General features: G+C 49.2%; 1 protein-coding gene across 3 annotated transcripts in view; it reads left to right on the forward strand.

Moving 5' to 3' along the window:
* The window catches only part of ATP2C2 (ATPase secretory pathway Ca2+ transporting 2), a 76,835-nt gene that overhangs the window by 21,037 nt on the left and 35,557 nt on the right, over positions 1–20,241 (forward strand). For all 3 annotated transcript variants that reach the window (XM_061386889.1, XM_061386887.1, XM_061386886.1), the window contains exons 2-7: positions 1,065–1,175; positions 3,314–3,430; positions 7,020–7,109; positions 8,398–8,433; positions 8,553–8,614; positions 11,975–12,083. In XM_061386889.1, coding sequence (XP_061242873.1) covers positions 1,065–1,175; positions 3,314–3,430; positions 7,020–7,109; positions 8,398–8,433; positions 8,553–8,614; positions 11,975–12,083 — 525 coding nt within the window. The remainder of the gene's footprint in view (positions 1–1,064; positions 1,176–3,313; positions 3,431–7,019; positions 7,110–8,397; positions 8,434–8,552; positions 8,615–11,974; positions 12,084–20,241) is intronic.

Consider the following 20,241-nt stretch of genomic DNA (forward strand, 5'->3'; position numbering starts at 1 on the left):
CTCCTCCTGCCCCCAATCCCTCCCAGTATCAAGGTCTTTTCCAATGAGTCAACTCTTCACATGAGGTGGCCAAAGTACTGGAGTTTCAGCCTCAGCATCAGTCCTTCCAATGAACACTCAGAACTAATCTCCTTTAGGGTGGACTGGTTGGATCTCCTTGCAGTCCAAGGGACTCTCAAGAGTCTTCTCCAACACCACAGTTCAAAAGCATCAATTCTTCAGTGCTCAGCTTTCTTCATAGTCCAACTCTCACATCCATACATGACCACTGGAAAAACCATAGCCTTGACTAGATGGACCTTTGTTGGCAAAGTAACGTCTCTGCTTTTGAATATGCTATCTAGGTTGGTCATAACTTTCCTTCCAAGGAGTAAGCATCTTTTAATTTCATGGCTGCGATCACCATCTGCAGTGATTTTGGAGCCCCAAAAAATAAAGTCTTAGGTTATTGCAAATGTCTCCCAAAACAGGCCATGATACCACCAGTCACCATCAGGAACCATTCTCTGTGGTTCAGTGCCTTCTTAACTGAGAATCCCAGAAGTTCAAGGTCCAGGGTTCTAAATCTGTAAATTGTTGCCCTGCTCTGTCAGCTTTGTGATTTTCCATTCAGTAAAATAAATTTGTTTGAAAACAGATGCGTCAATAACAGCCAACAGTTGGAAACAATCCATCAGCAGTAAAACAGAAAAATAAATTGTGCCATGCTTATTTGGTGGAATACTGTGCAGCCATGAAAAATTAGCGAACCATCACCACACACACCATCATGCATGAATCTAACTAATAACCTTGAGTCAAAGAACCCAAACACAAAAGCATATCTATTGCATGTTACCATTTGCACAGAGTTCAAACCCCAGCAAAATACATCTCCTGGGGGCTGTTTATGTTAATGTGTGTTTCTCAATTTGGAGGCTGGTTATATGGGTCAGTGTGTAAAAATCTGAACTATACACTTTTCAGATCTGCACCCTTTCTCTTTGTATGTTATATTTTAAAAAGACATATCTGTATAAGACCAGTGCACCTAAGAGCAATCCTACTTCTTTTTTTCCTCACAGATTGATGGACAAAATGACTTGAAAGCTATCGAGAAAGAGAAGACAGTGGTGGCTCTGGAACCCAAGGAAGCAAGCAAATGCCACAGAGAGGACCTAGCCAAAGCATTTTACGTAAGAACTGAGTTTGTCTCTGAGGCCTGGGGCTGTGGGGTTTTCAGATTAAGAGGAAAACGGCTCAAGGTCCTGAAAATGGCTTCACAGTCCTGAGCTATGACACATTGTTATCATCACTGTTAGAAAATACTCCTGCTGTTGAACGGTTCTGCTTCCCCACCAGGAAGGGCGCCCACACTGATGGCCATGAGCCCTGGAAGCCCTTCCTGGTGGCCACGGTCCTCCCAGTGTTCTGTGCCTGTCTTTCTCTCTCTCTTTTCTCTTCAGTTTTAGTTAGAAGATAGTTACTTGACAATGCTGTGTTGGTTTCTGCCATATAACACCCTGAATCAGCTATAAGTATAAATATCTCCCCTCCCTCTTGAGGAGAGACAGAGAGTGTCTCAGGGGACCCCCAAGTTTCCATAGCAGCTCAGTCAGAGTTGAATCCGGGTGTTTTGACATTCAAGCTTAAACTCTTCACCACCTGCCATTCCCACCTCTCATATTTTATAATTCATGGTGTTGCCAGTGACCGAAACCAGCTTCTCGCCAGTTTCTTCTGGTGCATTTGGGTTCCTGGCCAGGGCAAGACAAAAGCCAAACTGAAGACCACTTCCGTTCCATGAGGGTCCCCTGTGAGGCTGAAGGAGTTAGCTTGCTTTATGATTTCGGTTATCTTGACTTAGCTGAGCAAACATGGGGGGTGTGTGTGTGTGTGTGTTGACTCATAACCCACCACACTTTGGGAAAGCCAATAAAAGTCCACTAAGAAAAGCTCACATACCACAGTTTCAGAGAAGCTGGAGGTCACTGTTTCAGGCCAGCCTTTCCTTGAGAATACTCAGAAGCCCATCTAAATTCAAGTCCCACTTGTTAGCATTTGGAGAGGGGAAGGAAATATGTTTTCCTTGCCAAGACATTTTCCCCTACCTAGGAAAAAAGCATGATTTTCTTGCTCTATTCAAAAGAATCTAGAAATCAGTCCAGCCTTCCCATCACCTCAACCATCTGGTGGAACTTTTTTGCTTTGTTTCTGTACTATTTATTTATTTTTGGCTGCACTGGGTCTTCATTGCAACACACAGGCTTAGCTGCCCGCAGCGTGTGGAATCTTAGCTTCCCGACCAAAAATCAAACTAGTGTCCTCTGCATTGGTAGGCGGATTCTCAACCACTGGACCGGGGAAGTCCCTGGTAGAGCTTTCTTATCCACTTTTTAAAGACAGTGAAGCTTTTGTTGCCACCAGGACAACAAAGTTTCCTTACATGGTTATTGACTCTTAAATTCACTATATTTAATGTCAGTTTGTATAAACAGCTTGAAATTGTATCTGGCACAAGGCATGCATGATGGAATCATGTAGCTTTTTTTGTTTCTAAGGGCAGGCCTTTTTTCTTTGTTTCAAGGCAAAATACACAACCTAAAAATTACCATCTAACTACTTTTAAGTGTACAGTTCCAAAGTGTTAAGTACCTTCACGTTGTCGTACAACCCATTTCCACAGCTCTTTCCCTCTTGCAAAGCTGAAACTTCCATGTTGGTGGTGAATAATATTCCTGTGTGTGTGTATGTCTGTGTGTCTGTACCACACTTTCCTTATCCATTCACCCATTGATGGACACTCGGGTCACGTCCACCTTTGGCTGTTGTGAATAATGCTGCTACAAACATGGATAGACAGATACCTCACTGAGACTGGTTTCCAATTCTCTTGATACGTACCAGTATCAAGAAAGTAGTGGAACCAGTAGTGGAATTGCCAGATTGTATGGTGGTTCTATTTTTAATTTTTGGAGGTACTTCCACATGGCAGCTGCACCATTTGACCGTCCCAGACTCATCTTCCTTAAGATGAAAATGTAAGTGTTCCTGCATCTCCAGGTGTCCATGCTATAATCGCAGACCCTGAAATGTAGACCCAAGGCTGTCTTCTCTGTAGTATCTGTAGGGCGGAAGTGCGGGTTCATTGAAAAAGAATGAGATTGTAGGTCTCCTACTGTCTCTGCCCATTTGCTTGGGGTTTCTGAGCTGGTCCCCTCTCCTCTGTGGGCAGCCCATTTTCCTTGATCATCGTGGAAGCGGCTGGCTTCTAAAGTGGGAATCCTGTGACGTGGGCTCCTTGATCTTTACCTGCCCGTCCTTCTCCCTCCAGGTAGATTTACAGAATGGGCTGTCAGAATTCTCAGTGACGCAGCGCAGGCTGGTCCATGGCTGGAATGAGTTTGTTGCTGATAACACGGAACCTGTGTGGAAGAAATATCTCGATCAGGTGGGATGATGGCCATCATTCTGTGCATTAACCAGTGTAACCCTGGGGGTGAGGAAGGGAGCCGCCGTTCATTGTGTAACTGTGGATTGAGGGTGTCCGTCGACGAGTCTCAGCACATAGAACAGCTATACTACAAGGTCAAAGAAGGCTTGCCCCTTTCAGGCTGCTCCTAGCTGAGAGATGGACTCACTAACTACCATGGCGGCCACAGTCACGAATAATAGTCTTTCCATTCATAGAGGTAACCATGTGCCAGGCACCACGCTGAGTAAATAAGTAAACATTAACTTACTCTTCTAGATCCCTGCTTTGAGATGTGGTGGTTTAGTCGCTAAGTCATATCCAACTCTTGCGACCCCATGGACTGTAGCCCACCAGGCTCCTCTGTCCATGGGATTTTCCAGGCAAGAATACTGGAGCAGGCTCCCATTTCCTCTTCCAGGGCATCTTCCCAACCCAGGGACCAAACCCAGGTCTCCTGCATTATAGGCAGATTCTTTACCTACTGAGGACAGTGCAATACAGAGAAGCTGAAACATTCCCAGGTTGTGTAGGGCTGCCAGATTTAGCCAATAAATTTACAGATGTCTGTTACATTTGAAATTCAGATAGATAAGCAAAGGAGAGTTTTTTAGTGTATGTTCCAAATGTCGCATGGGACCTACTTGTACTTAAATTTTTAAAAAGTTCCTTGTTTCTCTGAAGTTCACATTTAACTGAGTGTCCTGTAGTCTACCTGGCAGCCAGGGTCCAGAGTCCTGCAGTGTTAAGTGTTGCTGCTGGGAAGTGAAGCCAGGCAGCTGGCTCCAGAGCACCTGGCCCTCTTAGCCTTTGCCACTGGTGCTGAATACATGTTGTATCAGTCAAATGCCTGGAAGCCACGGGAAAGAAGGGGAAAAAAATTGAAATAGATCCTGCTGCAAGTTCCAGTATAGAAATCAACACCCCACCTCCCACCCAGGACCAGCTCAGAAAGCTCCAGTTAACAGGCAGTATTTCCCAGATACCTGAAGCCACGGTTACCTCAGTTTCCCCTCCCTGGCTTTTACACCCTCTCCCATTCCTGACACCTCGCTCTCAGTCAAGCTCAGGAATACCCCAGGCTTCTGCTGCCCTCCCATGGCTCATGTTTAAGGCTTCCTTGATTGGTCAGATCAGGGACCAATCACAGCCCTCCTTGTAGCATCCTCACTCTCCTTTCTCCTCTGGTCCCCACCCTGCTCATTGGTTAGTTCTTAGTGCCCTAGAGATGTCATTCATTGACACATTTTGGCACCAGAAGAGGCTTCTAGGTATGCAGGTGACTCTGGCCAACCCAGAAATTTCCTGGAATGCCAGTGTTGGGAAGAGATAGCAGAGGCTCCTGGAAGTTGAAGTTCAGGGAAGGAGGCTGACACATGGGCTGTGGGGGACCTTCTCCCTTCTGAAGCCCGGCCTTGGTCACTTCTACCCCGGCTGCCCCTTCCACTAGGCCCTGCTCACCTAGCCTCTGCCGGCTAACACCTCACACCCAGGGCTGTCATCCAGCCTCCAGCCAGGACCTTTCCAGGAATGAAATCTCTTCAGTTTGTAAGAGCAGGAAACATGCTTATTCATCTTAACCTCATCGGTTCAAGGATCCATCTCAGGGTATCCCTGTGGGATTGGAAGGCAGCTTCTGATGGCCGTGTTTTCTAGCCCTCGACAAGCACAGGAAGTCCATGTGCCCTCACTTATTAATTCTTTGTGTTCATTGAGCACTTGCTCCATGTCAGATGCTGTGGTTCTCCTGTCTGTCTCCTCCAGTGACAGGGATCTCACCACTTAACAAGGCAGTCCTGCTTCTCTGTCTCAAGATTCACCACTAGGAATTCTACCTTAGCATGGCCCCAAATCCCTGCCCCAGAGTCACGAAGCAGAGGTAGATTAGAGTCAGACTGCTGGGTTTAATCCTACTTTCCAGCCTTGTGACTTTGAGTCTGCAACCAATCTGCCTTGAGCCTCAATTGTCCCCATCTAGGAAATGGGACTAGTAAGTCCCTCCTGTTCTGAATTTTACTTAAGAGGAAGCCGAGCCTGTATTACATGCTTAATAAAGGTTGCCCCCAGCCCCAGTGTCTGCCAGCTATCCTTGGTTCGAGCATAACTGTTAAGAGCACAGGTTTTGGAGTTGCCTGATCTAAATGAATCCTCGGCAATTCAGTTTCTTTCAGAAACCTGGGTTGGTCCTTTATCATTAAGCAGGACTACTTAACAGTACCTGTGTCATGGGGTTGTGAAAGTGAAAGTCACTCAGTCGGTTCCAACTCTTTGCGACCCCATGGTCTATACAGTCTGTGGAATTCTCCAGGCCAGAATACTGGAGTGGGTAGCCTCTCCCTTCTCCAGGACATCTTCCCAACCCAGGGATCGAACCCAGGTCTCCCGCATTGCGGGCAGATTCTTTACCAGCTGAGCCACAAGTGTCATGGGGTTGGGAGGAGCCTATAAAATGATGCAGTAAAGTGCTGAGCACAGGGCGTGGCTTGGAAGAGGTGCTCGGAAAACGCTGGTTTGGGGGCGGTTACTGTTTATTGTAATGAACGTCTCTGGTGACCATCCCTTCCCCACATAGTAAGGTTTCGACAGACCGCTTTCTGCCTGTCCTGCTTTACATGTGGGCTTAAAAGGGGCCCCATCAGAACTGGGAGGGTCTCATTATCTATAGCCAGGGCGGTACTACTGGCCCGTGGTGGGGTCTCCGCACTGGGCCTGATACCTGTGTGCGGTGTCTCATGGTGACTCACCTATGTGAGATGGAGCAAGGCAGATGTTTGGCATGGTCTCCAGGAGGGGCGGAGGGAGGCTGGTGATGTCTGTGCTGGTCTGGAGGGCTGCTTGGGTCCAGCCACCAGGGAGGGGGCGAGGTTCTGGGCTTGGGATTAGAGTTCAAGGTGAGGCCAGTGCCTGGTCCCAGCTGTTCAGAGTAGCCCCAGCCAGGACTGAGGACCTCGGAGCTAACCCTGAACCCGTGGCTGGAGGGGTCCCTTGTGCAGACACATGCCTGCACCCTTGGGGAAGTTTCCCATCAATCTTTATTAGGGCTGGGCTGGGACACGGGGGTCATCACACTTTCAGAAAGCTGGCTTGCCTGGGGGCCCCAGTGCTCCAGTCTGAGACCCTTTAGTGGGAGTCAACCCCCAAAGACCTACTAGAGAGCTTCCCACAAAATCCTGAAACCTGCATCAGAGTTTCTGAGATGGACCTGTTGTGAATGGAGCAAACAGGATGCTGGCCCTGAGGGGCAGGTTTTGACCCGGAGCAGCAAGGAGACGTGACAAGGCAAGACCAAGAACTGGAAGGCAGGGCCAGGGCTGGTGTCTTGGTGACAGGGACACCGTCGAGATGACCCCAGGATGCCAGTGTTGGGTGGACCGCAGTGGTGGGTCTTCAGGCGGAGGAGAACCATTGGGTGGTGACAGTCCTCCCCTCCTGGCCCTCAGGTCACTGCAGGGCCGGCCTGGAAGCCAGGCTCTGGGTGCAGAGCTGACGCTGCTCCACTAGAGCAGGCCTGGTCTCTGATGTCCATGAGCCTAGACAAGATCCCACTGCCCTGTTTTTCCTTTTTCAGTTCAAGAATCCCCTGATCCTGCTGCTCCTGGCCTCTGCCTTGGTGAGTGTCCTCACAAAGAAGTATGAGGATGCCATCAGCATCGCCGTGGTGAGTGCACCCCATGGGAGTCAGGGGACAGTGCCCCCCCATCCCAGACCTGGCTGCCGAGGTCCTGCTGAGTCTCAGTTTACCTTTGTTATGCAAGGAGAAAAAAAACTAGGCTGTAAGAAGAAGAAAAAAAGTAGAAAACACAGCATAAAGAAAGGACAAGAAGTGTCCATGTTCTTCTACCTCACGAAGAGCTGACTCACTGGAAAAGACCCTGATTCTGGGAAAGACTGAGGGCAGGAGGAGCAGGGGCAGCTGCTAGCCTGTGAGGCTGTTTGAATTCAAGTTAAATAAAATGAAGAATTCGATTTCTCGGGTGAAGTCAGCACCACAGTTTGAAAGCATCAATTTGTCAGCGCTCAGCCTTCTTTATGCTCCCCAACTCTCACATCCGTACATGACTACTGGAAAAACCATAGCTGTATCTGGTTCCAAAATGTTTTCGTTGCCCTGAAAGGAACCCCGTGCTCATTCAACAGTCACCCCCCACCCCCACCAGCCCCTGGAAAGCACTGTCTGCTGTCTGTCTGTCCAGATTTGCCTGTCCTGGGTCGTTCTTATAAACAGAACCCTGCGCTGTGTGACCTTTTACACGTGGCTCTTATATGTGACCTTTTGGTTAATGACTTTCTTTCCGCTTCCTTCAATCTGTCAAGTGCTGTCTTTTGAAAAACAAAAAGAGATTCCTTCCGTGCGGTGGAATTCAGGGTTGCTGTTCAAAAGCCTGAGGCTAGATCCACATCTTCTGATGTGAAATCATGTTTATTAGCAGCTTTGTTGTTATTTGTTCAGTCACTAATTTGTGCCTGGCTCTTTGTGATCTGTGGACGGCAGCACGCCAGGCTCCTCTGTCCTTCACTGTCTCCTGGAATTTGCTCAGATTCATGCCCATTGAGTCAGGGATGCTATCTAACCATCTCATCCTCTGTCAGCCCCTTCTCCTGCCCTCAATCTTTTCCAACATCAGGGTCTTTTCCAGTGAGCTGGCTCTTCGTGTCAGGTGGCCAGTTATTAAATGCTGGTGAGATACAAATGATCGTATCTGTAGTGTATCATCCTGTGTTACAAGCGTATCTATGCCAAAAACTCTAAGAAGATAATCCCCAAATGTGAACCTGTGGAGGCAGAATTGAGAGTGCTTTTCCGGCTCCTCTGTTTTCTAAATCTCTGCACAGTGCTCTAGTTTGCAAGGAAAAAGGAAATACATTTTGGAAGACAGAGTCCTCCCCTGGATCACTTACCTGCTCATTGGCAATGGGTGTTAACGTGCGCTCCGTTTGCCCCCTAGGCTGTGCTGATCGTGGTCACCGTCGCCTTCATCCAGGTGTGTATATGTGCCCTGAGTTCCCCGGGCGGGGTCACCCGGGCTGATGAGAGCTCTGTGGGGAGCCCCCCACACCCCCGACCCCACTTAAACACACTGTTTCATGTGCTTCCGGCCAGGAGTACAGATCAGAGAAATCTCTGGAAGAGCTGACAAAGCTGGTTCCCCCTGAATGCAACTGGTAAGTCGGAGACCTCCGGCCCACCTAACCCCAGGACTTTGTGGTTCATCAGAGGAGTCAGTGGGCTGGCGAGTTTGGCAAAACTTTAGCCACATTTATGTCCTCTGTTGTGTGATATGGGAGAACTGTGGCTTACCAGGGTTAGCAAACCTGACCTCTGCTCCGCCAGCGGATTGCTGTGCGTTCTTAGGCATGCCATTCGGTCTCTCTGGGCCTCCACTCTGTCACTGGGGTCTAATCCGAGTGCCCAGCCTGGGGGCCATGGATGACAGAGCTTTGGGAAGAGGGTGGCCCACGAAACCTGTGATGAAGTGTGCAAAATTGTGTGCATTTTTCCTAGAAGGCATTTGACATTTTTCCTGAGGCTCAGAAGCTGAGGGGGAGGGCTTTAATAATAAGCTGAGGCCTCAGAACTCTGATCGAAGCGGGTGGACAGCTCAGTGATGAACCCTGGCCATTTGCTCAGCTGCCCGCCAGCCTCTTTCCTACCCGAACATTCCTGCTTTGCCTTTTATTATCACATCACCCTCCCAAAAGATGTTTAAAAAGGAAAGACAAGAATGTCTCCCCTTACCTCCTGGGCCTGTCTGCTTAGCTCAGTGCTGTGCAAAGGGACTTTCTGGAAGATTCCATCATACGCGCTGCCCAGGACAGCGTCACTAATCACATATGGCTGTTGAGGACTTCACCCAAGGGACTGAATTCTTCATTTTATTTAAGTTGAACTCAAGCAGCCTCACAGGCTAGTGGCTCACAGATGGCTCAGCTTAGAGGGTTTGCAGGGGCCGCTGCCGTTGGTAAAGGAAATGGCAGAAGCAGAAGTGAGAATGTTGCAGGCCCGCTGTTGTGTGTGTTTCAATTTAATTTTTTAGTATATCAGCAATCCCCAACCAGTTATTCTCCTTGTAAACATGAAACCACTTTGGAAAAGGCCCAGGTCTTCTCCCTCACCCTTCCTGGCATCAGCTGAGGTTGTCTTAAGTCCTATGTCTTTCCCAAATACACACTGCCACTCATAAGAAAGTCACTGCAGATATCTTGTGATCCAAGGTACTTTGGAAGGATCTCAACAGATAGTAACTCTCTTTTATCCCAAGGATAAGCTGGGAGAAAGAACCTTAACATATATTTGCATACAGATGGCATAATTGAGCATAGAGCTGGAGGATAGAAAGATCTAGTGCGAGGTCCCTCCTCTCAAGGAGTCAGCAAGTGAAAAGTGTGTGTGTGGGAGAGATACAAGGCAGAGAATAATGAGTAACAAAGTAGAGACCAAAAGAGCATGCTGTGAAAGCATGAGAGGCATGAGTCAATTCTAGAAGATTCTTTTGGGGGGCAGTAAAAATGTCTGGGCTTAATAATGGGATGAACAAGGTGTCAGAAATCCAGACGTGTGATGTATGACGTAATCCTATAAGCAGACAGAAGCATCCATGATTTATGGGGTTTGATGAGCTGATCTTAAGTTTAAATATCAAGTCTTGGCCTTTCAGGCGAATAGTATGCATTATTGATGTCCCTGGGAGTTGCTTCTGAAAGACAATTTTATTTTCAAGAGCCGCAGAGGCAGGCAACCTGGGAGAGTTGAAAGAGCAGTGAAGGGACACAGCCTGCCTCCCCAAGCCCCCGAGCCCCATGTCAGGAGAGGCATCTGCCCTGCAGACCCTTCCTGCTTACCTCCATCTTTTGTGCATTCATTAAATATTTATAAAGCACCCACTGTGTGCATGGCGATGTCCCAGGTGAGAGATAGGAAAGCCCTGGCCTTTGGACCTCTCACACTCCTAACAGGTGAGGCAGATAATGAAGTGAAGGAATGAAATGATTTTGGAATGAGGCAGGTGCATTAAAGCCAAAAAGACTGAAAGCCAAAGCCACACAAAAATGAAAGAGAACCTCATGGAGATGCAGTGACTGGTGGAGGTGTGGGAACAATCTTGAATATCTGGCTGGCAGGTTACTCTGCTCTGACATTTAAGGTGGAGCTGACCTTTAAGTTGAGGCCTGATAAATGGCAGGGGCCAGCCATGGGAAGAGTCGAGAGAAGAGCAGACGTCTATCTGATAGGTGCTCTTGGCTATAAACCCCAGAAAATTCAGCTGCACAAACCACAAGGAAATGGTGTTGTCTTATGGCAAGGGATCTGAGGTGAGGGGCCAGTGGGGCTAGTTAATTCAAGATGGGATCAAGGACCTGGTCCTTTTATTTCTTTACTCTGCCATCCTCAGCTTGCTGGCTTCGTTCTTATTCTGGATTCCCTCATGGCCCCAGGATGGCTGCCACAGCTCTAGACATCACAACCAGACATGATAAAGATGAAAAAGTCCAACAGAAGAGGCCATGTGTGTCTGTAAAGAATGAGAAAACCTTTCTCTTGAGCCCCTGCCAAATGCCACTCCTATCTCTTAGGCCAGTGTTGTAGACCACGCCTGTGTCTACATCAGTCATGGGCAGGGGATGGGGTCACCCTGATCGTCTCAGCCTGTCAGGACCCACCCCCGGAGCACTCTGCTGCGGGGAGAAAGGCAGGTACCTGGATAACTGCATTCTGTTAACAAGGAAGAGGGGAGTGTCTGCTCCACCATTCAAGATCCACAAAGACCTTGAGACTGGAAAGAGCTGGGTGTATTCAAGGGGGTGCGTGGCAGGAGGTAGGGTGTCTGGGTCTAACTCCCAGGTTCTTGGAGAGGGTTTGGAGCAGGAGGAAGTTGTGATCTGATTTTGTGCTTTAAGAACTCTCTGGCTGCTACAGGAAGGAGGCCCAGGGAGGGGCACAGGTCCCACCGGGGGGCTTCTGCCATGTTGGGTAAGGAGCAGCATGTCGTGGGTTCCAGTGGGAGCCTGTACACAGAAGCATGCCTATGTCTAACAGCAAACAGCCATGAAGTGCAGTCCCAGGCCTGGGGGTGGGTTGCTCCCTGGTTTCTCGGGCACTTAAGGTGCTCCTCCTGGCTTTAACAAGGTTCTGCTGTCCCTGAGGTCAGAGCTGGGCTCTGCACACCAGAGCGCTGTGTTCTCCGAGGACAGAAGCACTGCCAGCTGCCAGCTTTGTTAAGGAACCACTTCTCTAGACCTGCAGAGGCTTCTGGAGGCCGTGTGGCCCCACCTTGTTTCCAAGCAGGGTGAACAGTAGTCACCTCACTTTTCAAATGAAGCCCAAGTTCTCCCAGGAGATAAGCTCTTTCCCAAGAGTCTTTTAGGACATGTGAATTTAAAAAATAATAAAACCATCAAAGCACAAGCGTTTGTCCACATCGGAAAGAGAAAATGTATTTCTGTAACCTTTGCTCAAGTTTATCAAAGTGCCTAAAATTGAGATGTCAACATGGATGCATTTGCTTTTTCCTGTTTAAAATGCAGCATAAGAGAAGGAAAGCTCCAGCACCTGCTAGCTCGAGACCTGGTACCTGGAGACATCGTGTCTCTCTCCATTGGAGACCGCGTCCCTGCTGACATCCGTCTCACAGAGGTGAGGGGCCCAGACCCCGGTCCAGGGGCCGTGCAGACACTTGGCTTCTCAGAGGCAGGCATTCTCTCCTTCTTGCACACACATATACACAGACATAGGCATGTATGCACACAAGCAGAAAGTTAGCAAGCAAGCTAATTTTAAGCACAAAGCTCCTCCGATGGCATTTCATAAATTATGTATTCTTATGTAAGTATAAGCCTAACACGTTTTGGTTATATGATTTTCTAGCTTGTAGCCTACTGCAGTAGAGAGGAATTTTATAGCTGAGGAATGGTTTTATAGCTGAGGAATGAGGGATAAGTTGCTTCTAGAAACAACCATACTGATGGCAGACAGAAGCACTGTCAGACTGCTTAATCTCAAGGATAACAACTAGTCTAGCCGTAGAAAGTAGCACAAGCCTTTGTTAAGAGTGCAGTTTGGGACGTCGGGTGTGGGGCTCCGTCCCCAACCTTTGCGGGTCTCAGGGTGTCACAACCTCACAGAACATTCCCTGAGGCTGTCGAAGATGATCCTGAATCCTCAAGAAAAGGAAGAAAAAAAAAAAGAAAAGGTGAAGTCAGGTTCAGAGAGATCCGTTGATGGGAGTAACCTATTTTATGATCCCTGCCAAGAAGGTTTAAGGATTGTTCAAAGCTTTTAGTGATAAAGGATTAAGCCCCAGTTATCGGCCTGATTTATTTATTTAAGGAGGACATGTTCTCTGGGTCAATAGCAGGCTGTTGAAAGGGTGGCCTGGAGAGAGGTGGGGAGTGGAGGGAGACAAAAGAGACTGGGAGCCACCCTCCGGGGTGTTCTCTGGGTCAATAGCAAGCTGTTGGAAGGGTGGCCTGGAGAGAGGTAGGGAGTGGAGGGAGACAAAAGAGACTGGGAGCCAACCTCCGGGACCTGCGTTTACAGCACCCTGAGCCTGGCTTTGAAGGTGAGGCGGGGGCCAGAGGGCACCCAGGCTTTCCAGCTCCTCTGCCCCTGTTTTCAGATCCCCAGGCAGGGCACAGCAAGTGTACCCCACACCAGGGTGAATTCCTCTCCGTCTGCTTCTCCCTACACGAGCATCCAGCCTTCGAGTCCAGGGCATGTGGTTCCCAGTAGAGGAGCCGCTATCCAGTGGCCAAGCCCCACCTGCAGAGAAAGCTGGGGAAACCAGTCTGACACTGTCCATGCCTCCCTAGGGATGGGCTCTGCCCTGCAACGTGGAGGAGTCCCCAGGTACAGGGGCGGGCTGTCCACATACTGGGCAGCTGATAGACAGGACGCATGTATACTATGGACGCTACAGGGAGGCAGAGCGGTGAAGTGATTAGTGCCCTGGGGCTGGCCATTAGCCAAGTCCTATCCTTCAGAAGCTGTGTGACCTTGAGCAAGTAGCTTAACCTCTCTGTGCCTCAGCTTCCTCATCTGTCAGAGGGGTTAATGTTCATTCCCAACTCGAGGGGTTCTGATGATGCCGAACTGAGCTAAGACCATCAGCCTGCTTGCACAGCGCCCCGAGGTGGGGACAGAGTCCCGAATATCAGCCATTGGTTTAACTGTTTATCATTACCAAGCTTGACAACAGTTCCTTGAAAGAATTTTTTAAACCCCAAATAACTCCCCTCCTACTTCAACTGGTTTTCTTCCTGCCCTGCTTCTATCAGATTAAATGGTATCTGGTCGTTGCCAGCACAAGGACTTTTTCAAGGCTACCGGCCGCCAACACTCTGCAGATTTTCTCTCTGGTCCTTTTGCAGATCAGTAGCTTTGTTTACTCATAGTAGAGTTTTTTTTTAAATAAGTTTATTTATTTGGCTGTGCTGGGTCTTCCTTGCTGCGTGTGGGCTTTCTCTGGTTGTGGCGAGCAGGGATTGCTCTCCAGTTTCGGTGCAAAGGGCTTCTCATTGCAGCGGCTTCTCTTGTTGCGGAAGCTCTCTTGAGCTCTAGAGCGTCCGGACTTCAGGAATTGCCGCACGTGGGCTCAGGAGTTGCAGCTCCCGGGCTCGAGAGCATAGGCTCAGTAGTTGCGGCTCAGGGGCTTCGTTGCTCCGAGGCATCAAAGCAGCCCCCTGCATTGTCCAAGGGTCAACCGTGTGTAACAATCAGATCGGCGCTAGCCACTGTGTGAAAACCGCCTTGCTTCATCTGCAGTGACCTTAAGAGGACAGTGCTCTCCTTTTACAGTGAGGACACAGAAGCCTGGAGGGCTGAGCCCACACAGTCAGTGGGGCAGAGGGGACTTGAACCTGGGCCATCTGGCTCCGGAGCCCAGACTCCAGGCCCTGTGTCGATGCAAACAATCGCTAATAAGAACGGAGCACGTGGGCCAAACCGAGGACTGTAGCCTGGGAGACAGGCTCGCCATAGCCCAGACAGACTGCTCCTGAGAAGCACGGTTTTCAGCGCTGTTTGTACCCTGTCACAACAAAGAAAAAGAAATTCCATCAGACATGGCAGGGGTACATTCCTTCAAGGTCACCAAAAGGACAGATTAGGACATACGCAGTGAGAGGCATGACCTTGACATCTGGGAAGAGAGCCTTATCTCGGAAGGAGTCCTGGCTTAGAGGCGTTCACCCCTATCTTCGGGGTGAGCGCTCTTTGCCTCTGGGTAATGTGTCCTTTTCTTTGATGATGAAAGCAGGTGTCCCGTGTACGGTGCACACAGGCTGTGCTGCTGATCATAAAATCCACGCCAAGTCATAAACACCAGACTGGCTTCCCCAGCCTCCACCACCTCTTTCCCGACAGCCAGCTCTCCGGACTTTCTTCCTGGCTCTCTGGCTCTCCCTCCAGGTTTCCTCAGTGTATCGAGTGTCTAGAGCTGCTGAACAAAGTATTACATACTTAGGGGTGTAAACAACACAAGTGTATTATCTTGCAGTCTGGAAGTCAGACTCAAACTCAGTTTCACTGGCTGGAAATCAAGGCGTTGGCAGGACTGTATTCCCCATTCCCAAGCTTCAGGGGAAAATTGGTTCCCTTGCATTTTTTAGCTTCCAGGGTCACCCACATTTCTTGCCTCGTACCCCTGAATCACTCCAACCACTGCTTCTGTCTTTGTATTTCCTTCTCTCAGACACCGCTCTGATTCCCCTCTCATAAGGACCCTTTTTAAAATCAGTTGATCTCTTTTTTCTTTTTTTAATTAATTTATTTGGCTGCCCCAGGTCCTAGTTGTGGCATGAGGAATCTTTTAGCTGTGCCATGTGGGATCTAGTTCACTAACCAGGGATCGGCCCTGGGGCCCCTGCATTGGGATCGTGGAGTCCTGACCTCTGGACCAGCAGGGAAGTCCCTGTAATGACATTTAGGGGCCCCCAGGATCATCCAAGCTAATCTCCCCATGGCAAACCCATCCGTTTAATCACACCCGCACAGTCTCTTTTGCTGCTAAGACAACACTTTCACAAATCCCAAGGATTAGGACTTGGGTGTCTTCAGGGATTGGATGGTAGGGGGCTACTATTCAACCCCCCACCCTCAAAGCCCTCCTCTAAGCCTCTCCTCCTTCCCTGCTTGCCTGAGGGCACCCCTCCCAAATCCCCGTCAGTCAGTCAACAGATATTTCCTGGGTACTGCTGCGAGCCAGGACCTGTGCTGTGCTGAGGAGGCAGTGAGAACAGACGAGACCTCTGCTTTTATAGCCTGGAGTGATAGGCGACATCCACCACAGGGAAGCTTGTGGGAAAAGCCCAGGGGATTCTGGATTTCCCAAACAGGACAGACTTGACTGGCCCACTGCAGTCACAGAGGGCTTCCTGGAAGCAGTGCCTTTTGAGCCGTTCTGGAATGGACGTGGATCAGCTGTTCTAGGCAGAGGAGACCCAAGCTGGGTGCTCAGCCCTGACTTGGAAGCCAGATGCACTGCACCTTTCAGCTGCCCGCAGCGCATCTTCACACAGGAGGGCCGTTCCTGCCATCTGGAACCTACTTCCCAGCAGCAGGACTTAGCTGTTCTCATTCCTGAGGCCTCAGCCCCAACCTGTCCCCTCCCCACCGGCCTCCCTGATCCCTCTCCTGAGGCGTCACCTCCCCTCCCTCCCCCCACCCTGGATTCCTGCTGTTCATTCCAGTGTCACTTTGCTTTCCTGTTTATTGCTCAGTTCAGTCCAGTCGCTCAGTCGTGTCCGACTCTTTGCGACCCCATGGACCGCAGCACACCAGGCCTCCGTGTCCATCGCCAACTCCCAGAGTACACTCAAACTCATGTCCATTGAGTCAGTGATGCCCTCCAACCATCTCATCCTCTGTCATCCCCTTCTCCTGCCTTCAATCTTTCCCAGCATCAGGGTCTTTTCAAATGAGTCAGCTCTTCGCATCAGGTGGCCAAACTTTTGGACTTTCAGCTTCAACATCAGTCCTTCCAATGAACATTCAGGACTGATTTCCTTCAGGATGGACTGGTTGGATCTCCTTGCAGTCCAAGGGACTCTCAAGAATCTTCTCCAACACCATAGTTCAAAAGCATCAATTCTTCAGCACTCAGCTTTCTTTATAGTCCAAATCTCACATCCATACATGACTACTGGAAAAACCATAGCCTTGACTAGACAGACTTTTGTTGGCAAAGGTCCCTTCACAAAGGCAGGGAGTTTGTCTGTCTTGGTCACTACTGGATTCCCAGGGCCCAGAAGAAGGCCTGGCCTTTGGCAGGAGACAGATGGACAGATAGCCACCTCCATTCCAGCATATCCAAACCCACACCCACCTCCCTGCCTGCATCCTCACCCCTTCCCAGTCCCCTAACGCCCATTGTTCCTGTTTTTCTGGCCAGCTGTCTTCAAGGGAGGCATCTTTGTCTCATCTCTCTCTCCTTTCCTCTTTTTAAGAAAAAAACAGACTCTATTTCTTAAAGTCTTTTCCTTTTTTTGACCATGCCATGCAGCTTATGGGATCTTAGTTCCCCGACCATCACCATGACCCATCCCTGCTGATACTGACCTTGATCAGCTGGCTGAAGTCTGTTTTCTTACATTTTAATGTATCACCAATTAATAGGGTGCAGATGACACCACCCTTATGGCAGAAAGTGAAGAAGAACTGAAGAGCATCTTGATGAAAGTGAAAGAGGAGAGTGAAAAAGTTGGCTTAAAACTCAGCATTCAGAAAACTAAGATCGTGGCATCTGGTCCCATCGCTTTATGGCAAATAGATGGGGAAACAGTGAGAGACTTCATTTTTTGGGGCTCCAACATCACTGCAGATGGTGACTGCAGCCATGAAATTAAAAGACACTTAGTCCTTGGAAGGGAAGTTATGACCAACCTAGACAGCATATTAAAAAGCAGAGACATGACTTTGCCAACAAAGGTCCATCTAGTCAAAGCTATGGTTTTTCCAGTAGTCATGTATGGATGTGAGAGTTGGACTATAAAGAAAGCTGAGTACTGAAGAATTGATGCTTTTGAACTGTGGTGCTGAAGAAGACTCTTGAAAGTCCCTTGGATTGCAAGGAGATCCAACCAGTCAATCCTGAAGGAAATCAGCCCTGAATATTCATTGGAGGGACTGATGCTGAAGCTCAAACTCCAATACTTGGGCCATCTGATACGAAGAACTGACTCATTTGAAAAGACCCTGATGCTGGGAAAGATTGAAGGCAGGAGGAGAAGGGGACAACAGAGGATGAGATGGTTGGATGACATCACTGACTCAATGGACATGAGTTTGAGTAAACTCCGGGAGTTTATGGTTGGTGATGGACAGGGAAGCCTGGCATGCTGCAGTCCACGGGGTCGCAAAGAGTCGGATACAACTGAACAACTGAACTGAACTAATTAGTAGGGGTTCTTTCTGTGAAAGATCCTCATGTTTGGGCAACCACTGCTGTCACTCCAGCTGGAAAGTGCCCCCATCTTATCAATCCAACAGGCCCACAGAGGGTCCTCCTCTGAGGCTCTGTGTTCATGGGGCTCATCCTGCCATAGGAGGAAGCTGCAGTGACCCCACACCATGTGGATCAAGATTAAACTCTGCCCTCTGACTGTTCACAGTCTAGCCTGCCCATCGCCCCGCCCCAGACCCTATGAGAGAATGGATGCCTGTGCTAAGAGAATGCAGCAGAATCCATCTCTGACATGACCTAGGCTGTGGGGCCTCGGGCAAGTTTCCAAAGCTCTCAGAGCCTCAGTTTTCTCATCTGTAGAGTGGGGATCAGAGCAGCATCTTTTCCATGGCATAGTCGTGAATGTTTCATGAGAAAAATACACTCAGCAACTGTGTGTTAGCATACTATCAACGATAGTAATTATTCTCTTAGTTTCTCTTGCACTCTAATTTAGCATCATCCCATTTAGCACTGAATCACCCTCCATTTGTTTCAAGAATTTGATTTCCAAAGTTCTTGAAAAAAGAACCTGACTTAAAAGTCTTGTTGACTCGGCCAGTTGAAAAACTGGGTGGGCAGGTTATATTCTAATTGGTCTTTCTTTAAACAGCAAAAACCAAACTTAAAATAAGCAAATTATGTGAGCCTCAGTGTGTTTGAAGGGGTTAGTGTTGGGACAAGAGGAGATGTAGTGACCTTCTAGCCCAGTGTCTCCCAACACTTGGCCCACAGGGTGGTCCACACACTGCAGCCCCCACGTGGAGAGTGTCAGCACCCCTTTGCATAGTAAAGCCCCTGGGAAGTCCTGCAGTAAAGAGGACCATTCACTGGGTTTACCCCCATATTCCTCAAACAGGTTTTCACCATGGAACCCACTTTCCACAGAGCAGCAATTAACTTCCTGTGAAGGAGGGTTCCCCAAGACACAAGTGGGAAAATGATGTTCTAACTCGTGACTCATCCATCTTATACCTGGAAAAACTAAAGCTCCCCAAATCACAAATATGTGGATGTGATTTTTGTTAACCTAAGAAGTCTCTAATCGTCGTGGGTCCATTAGGGAAGCAGAATGGAAGCACAGAGGGCTCTTGGACCTGCAGTCAGCCTTCACATAGTCTGGTACAAGTGTAAAGACTAGAATTAAAAACAGAAAAGAGCGACTTCCCCGGCAGTCCAGCGGTTAAGACTCTGCCTTCCAATGCAGGGAATGCAGGTTCAGTCCCGGGACAGAGAACAGAGATCCCACATGCTGCCGGGTATGGCCAAAGACTAAAAAAACAGAGCAAAACACCCAGGACAAATTAACCTGCAGCTTAGCTCCACTTGCTGCCAGTTTGCTCCGTCTTCTTGCTGTCTGGCGCTCCCATCCATGTGTACTCCCTCACTGAGAGCCTTACTGTGCCTCACTTGGCCTGCATTTCTTGGACTGTAGGCTTCCCCTCCTGATGGAACTGGCCTGTCTTCTAATGTCTAATATCGTTTTGCACATTTCCCCATGTGGGTCCTTCTCTGCTCCAGACTTTTCATGGCTCCTCATTCTTTACAAGGTTACATCCCAATCTCTTAACCGATGCCAGGCACAACTAGGTTCCAGCCACACCTCCCACACGTCCTCTGCTCCAGTCACGCTGGTCCCCACACGCGTCCCCATGTAGACCAAACCTTCTGTCTCTCTGCTCGTGCCCTCTCGTGGTGATGGCTTCCCTGGTGGCTCAGCTGGTAAAGAATCCACGTGCAACGCGGGAGACCTGGGTTCAATCCCTGGGTTGGGAAGATCTCCTGGAGAAGGGAAAGGCTACCCACTCCAGTATTCTGGCCTGGAGAATACAGTCCACGCGGTCGCAAAGAGTCGGACACGACTGAGTGACTTTCACTTTCTCATGTTGATGGAGTTGAGGCCCCGTGAGAGCAGGGCCAACTCTTCCCCCTCCAGCAAACCCCTGCACTGGCTTCAGCACCTGGGATAGTGCCCACCTCTGTCCACGCCTGAGAACCTGTCCCCAGAGACGATGCCCCGGTCCCACTGCTTGGCGTGCTGGGCTTCTTCTGTCCTTTCAGTCTGTGGCTGGGCTTCTGGGGGAAGAGGGGTCTTTATCTACCTCCCCCCATCTCTTCCATTGCTTTGATCAAACTCATTATCACCAAGTCCACCCACCAGCAATTCTCCAACTTGCCTTCTTTTCCCTCCTGAAAGACCTGCCTGATTCTCTTACCAGTGTTTGCTGATCCCTCAAGGCCTGTTTCATGTCCTAGACCCTCCAAGAAACTCTGCAGCTCATCCTCCCCCACCACCACTCCACACTCCTGTTTCCTGAACCTTCTGAGGCAGAATAGATCCGATTAGGGTGTCAG

Source organism: Bos javanicus, chromosome 18 (genome assembly GCF_032452875.1).
Source record: "Bos javanicus breed banteng chromosome 18, ARS-OSU_banteng_1.0, whole genome shotgun sequence".
Taxonomy (NCBI): Eukaryota; Metazoa; Chordata; class Mammalia; order Artiodactyla; family Bovidae; genus Bos; species Bos javanicus.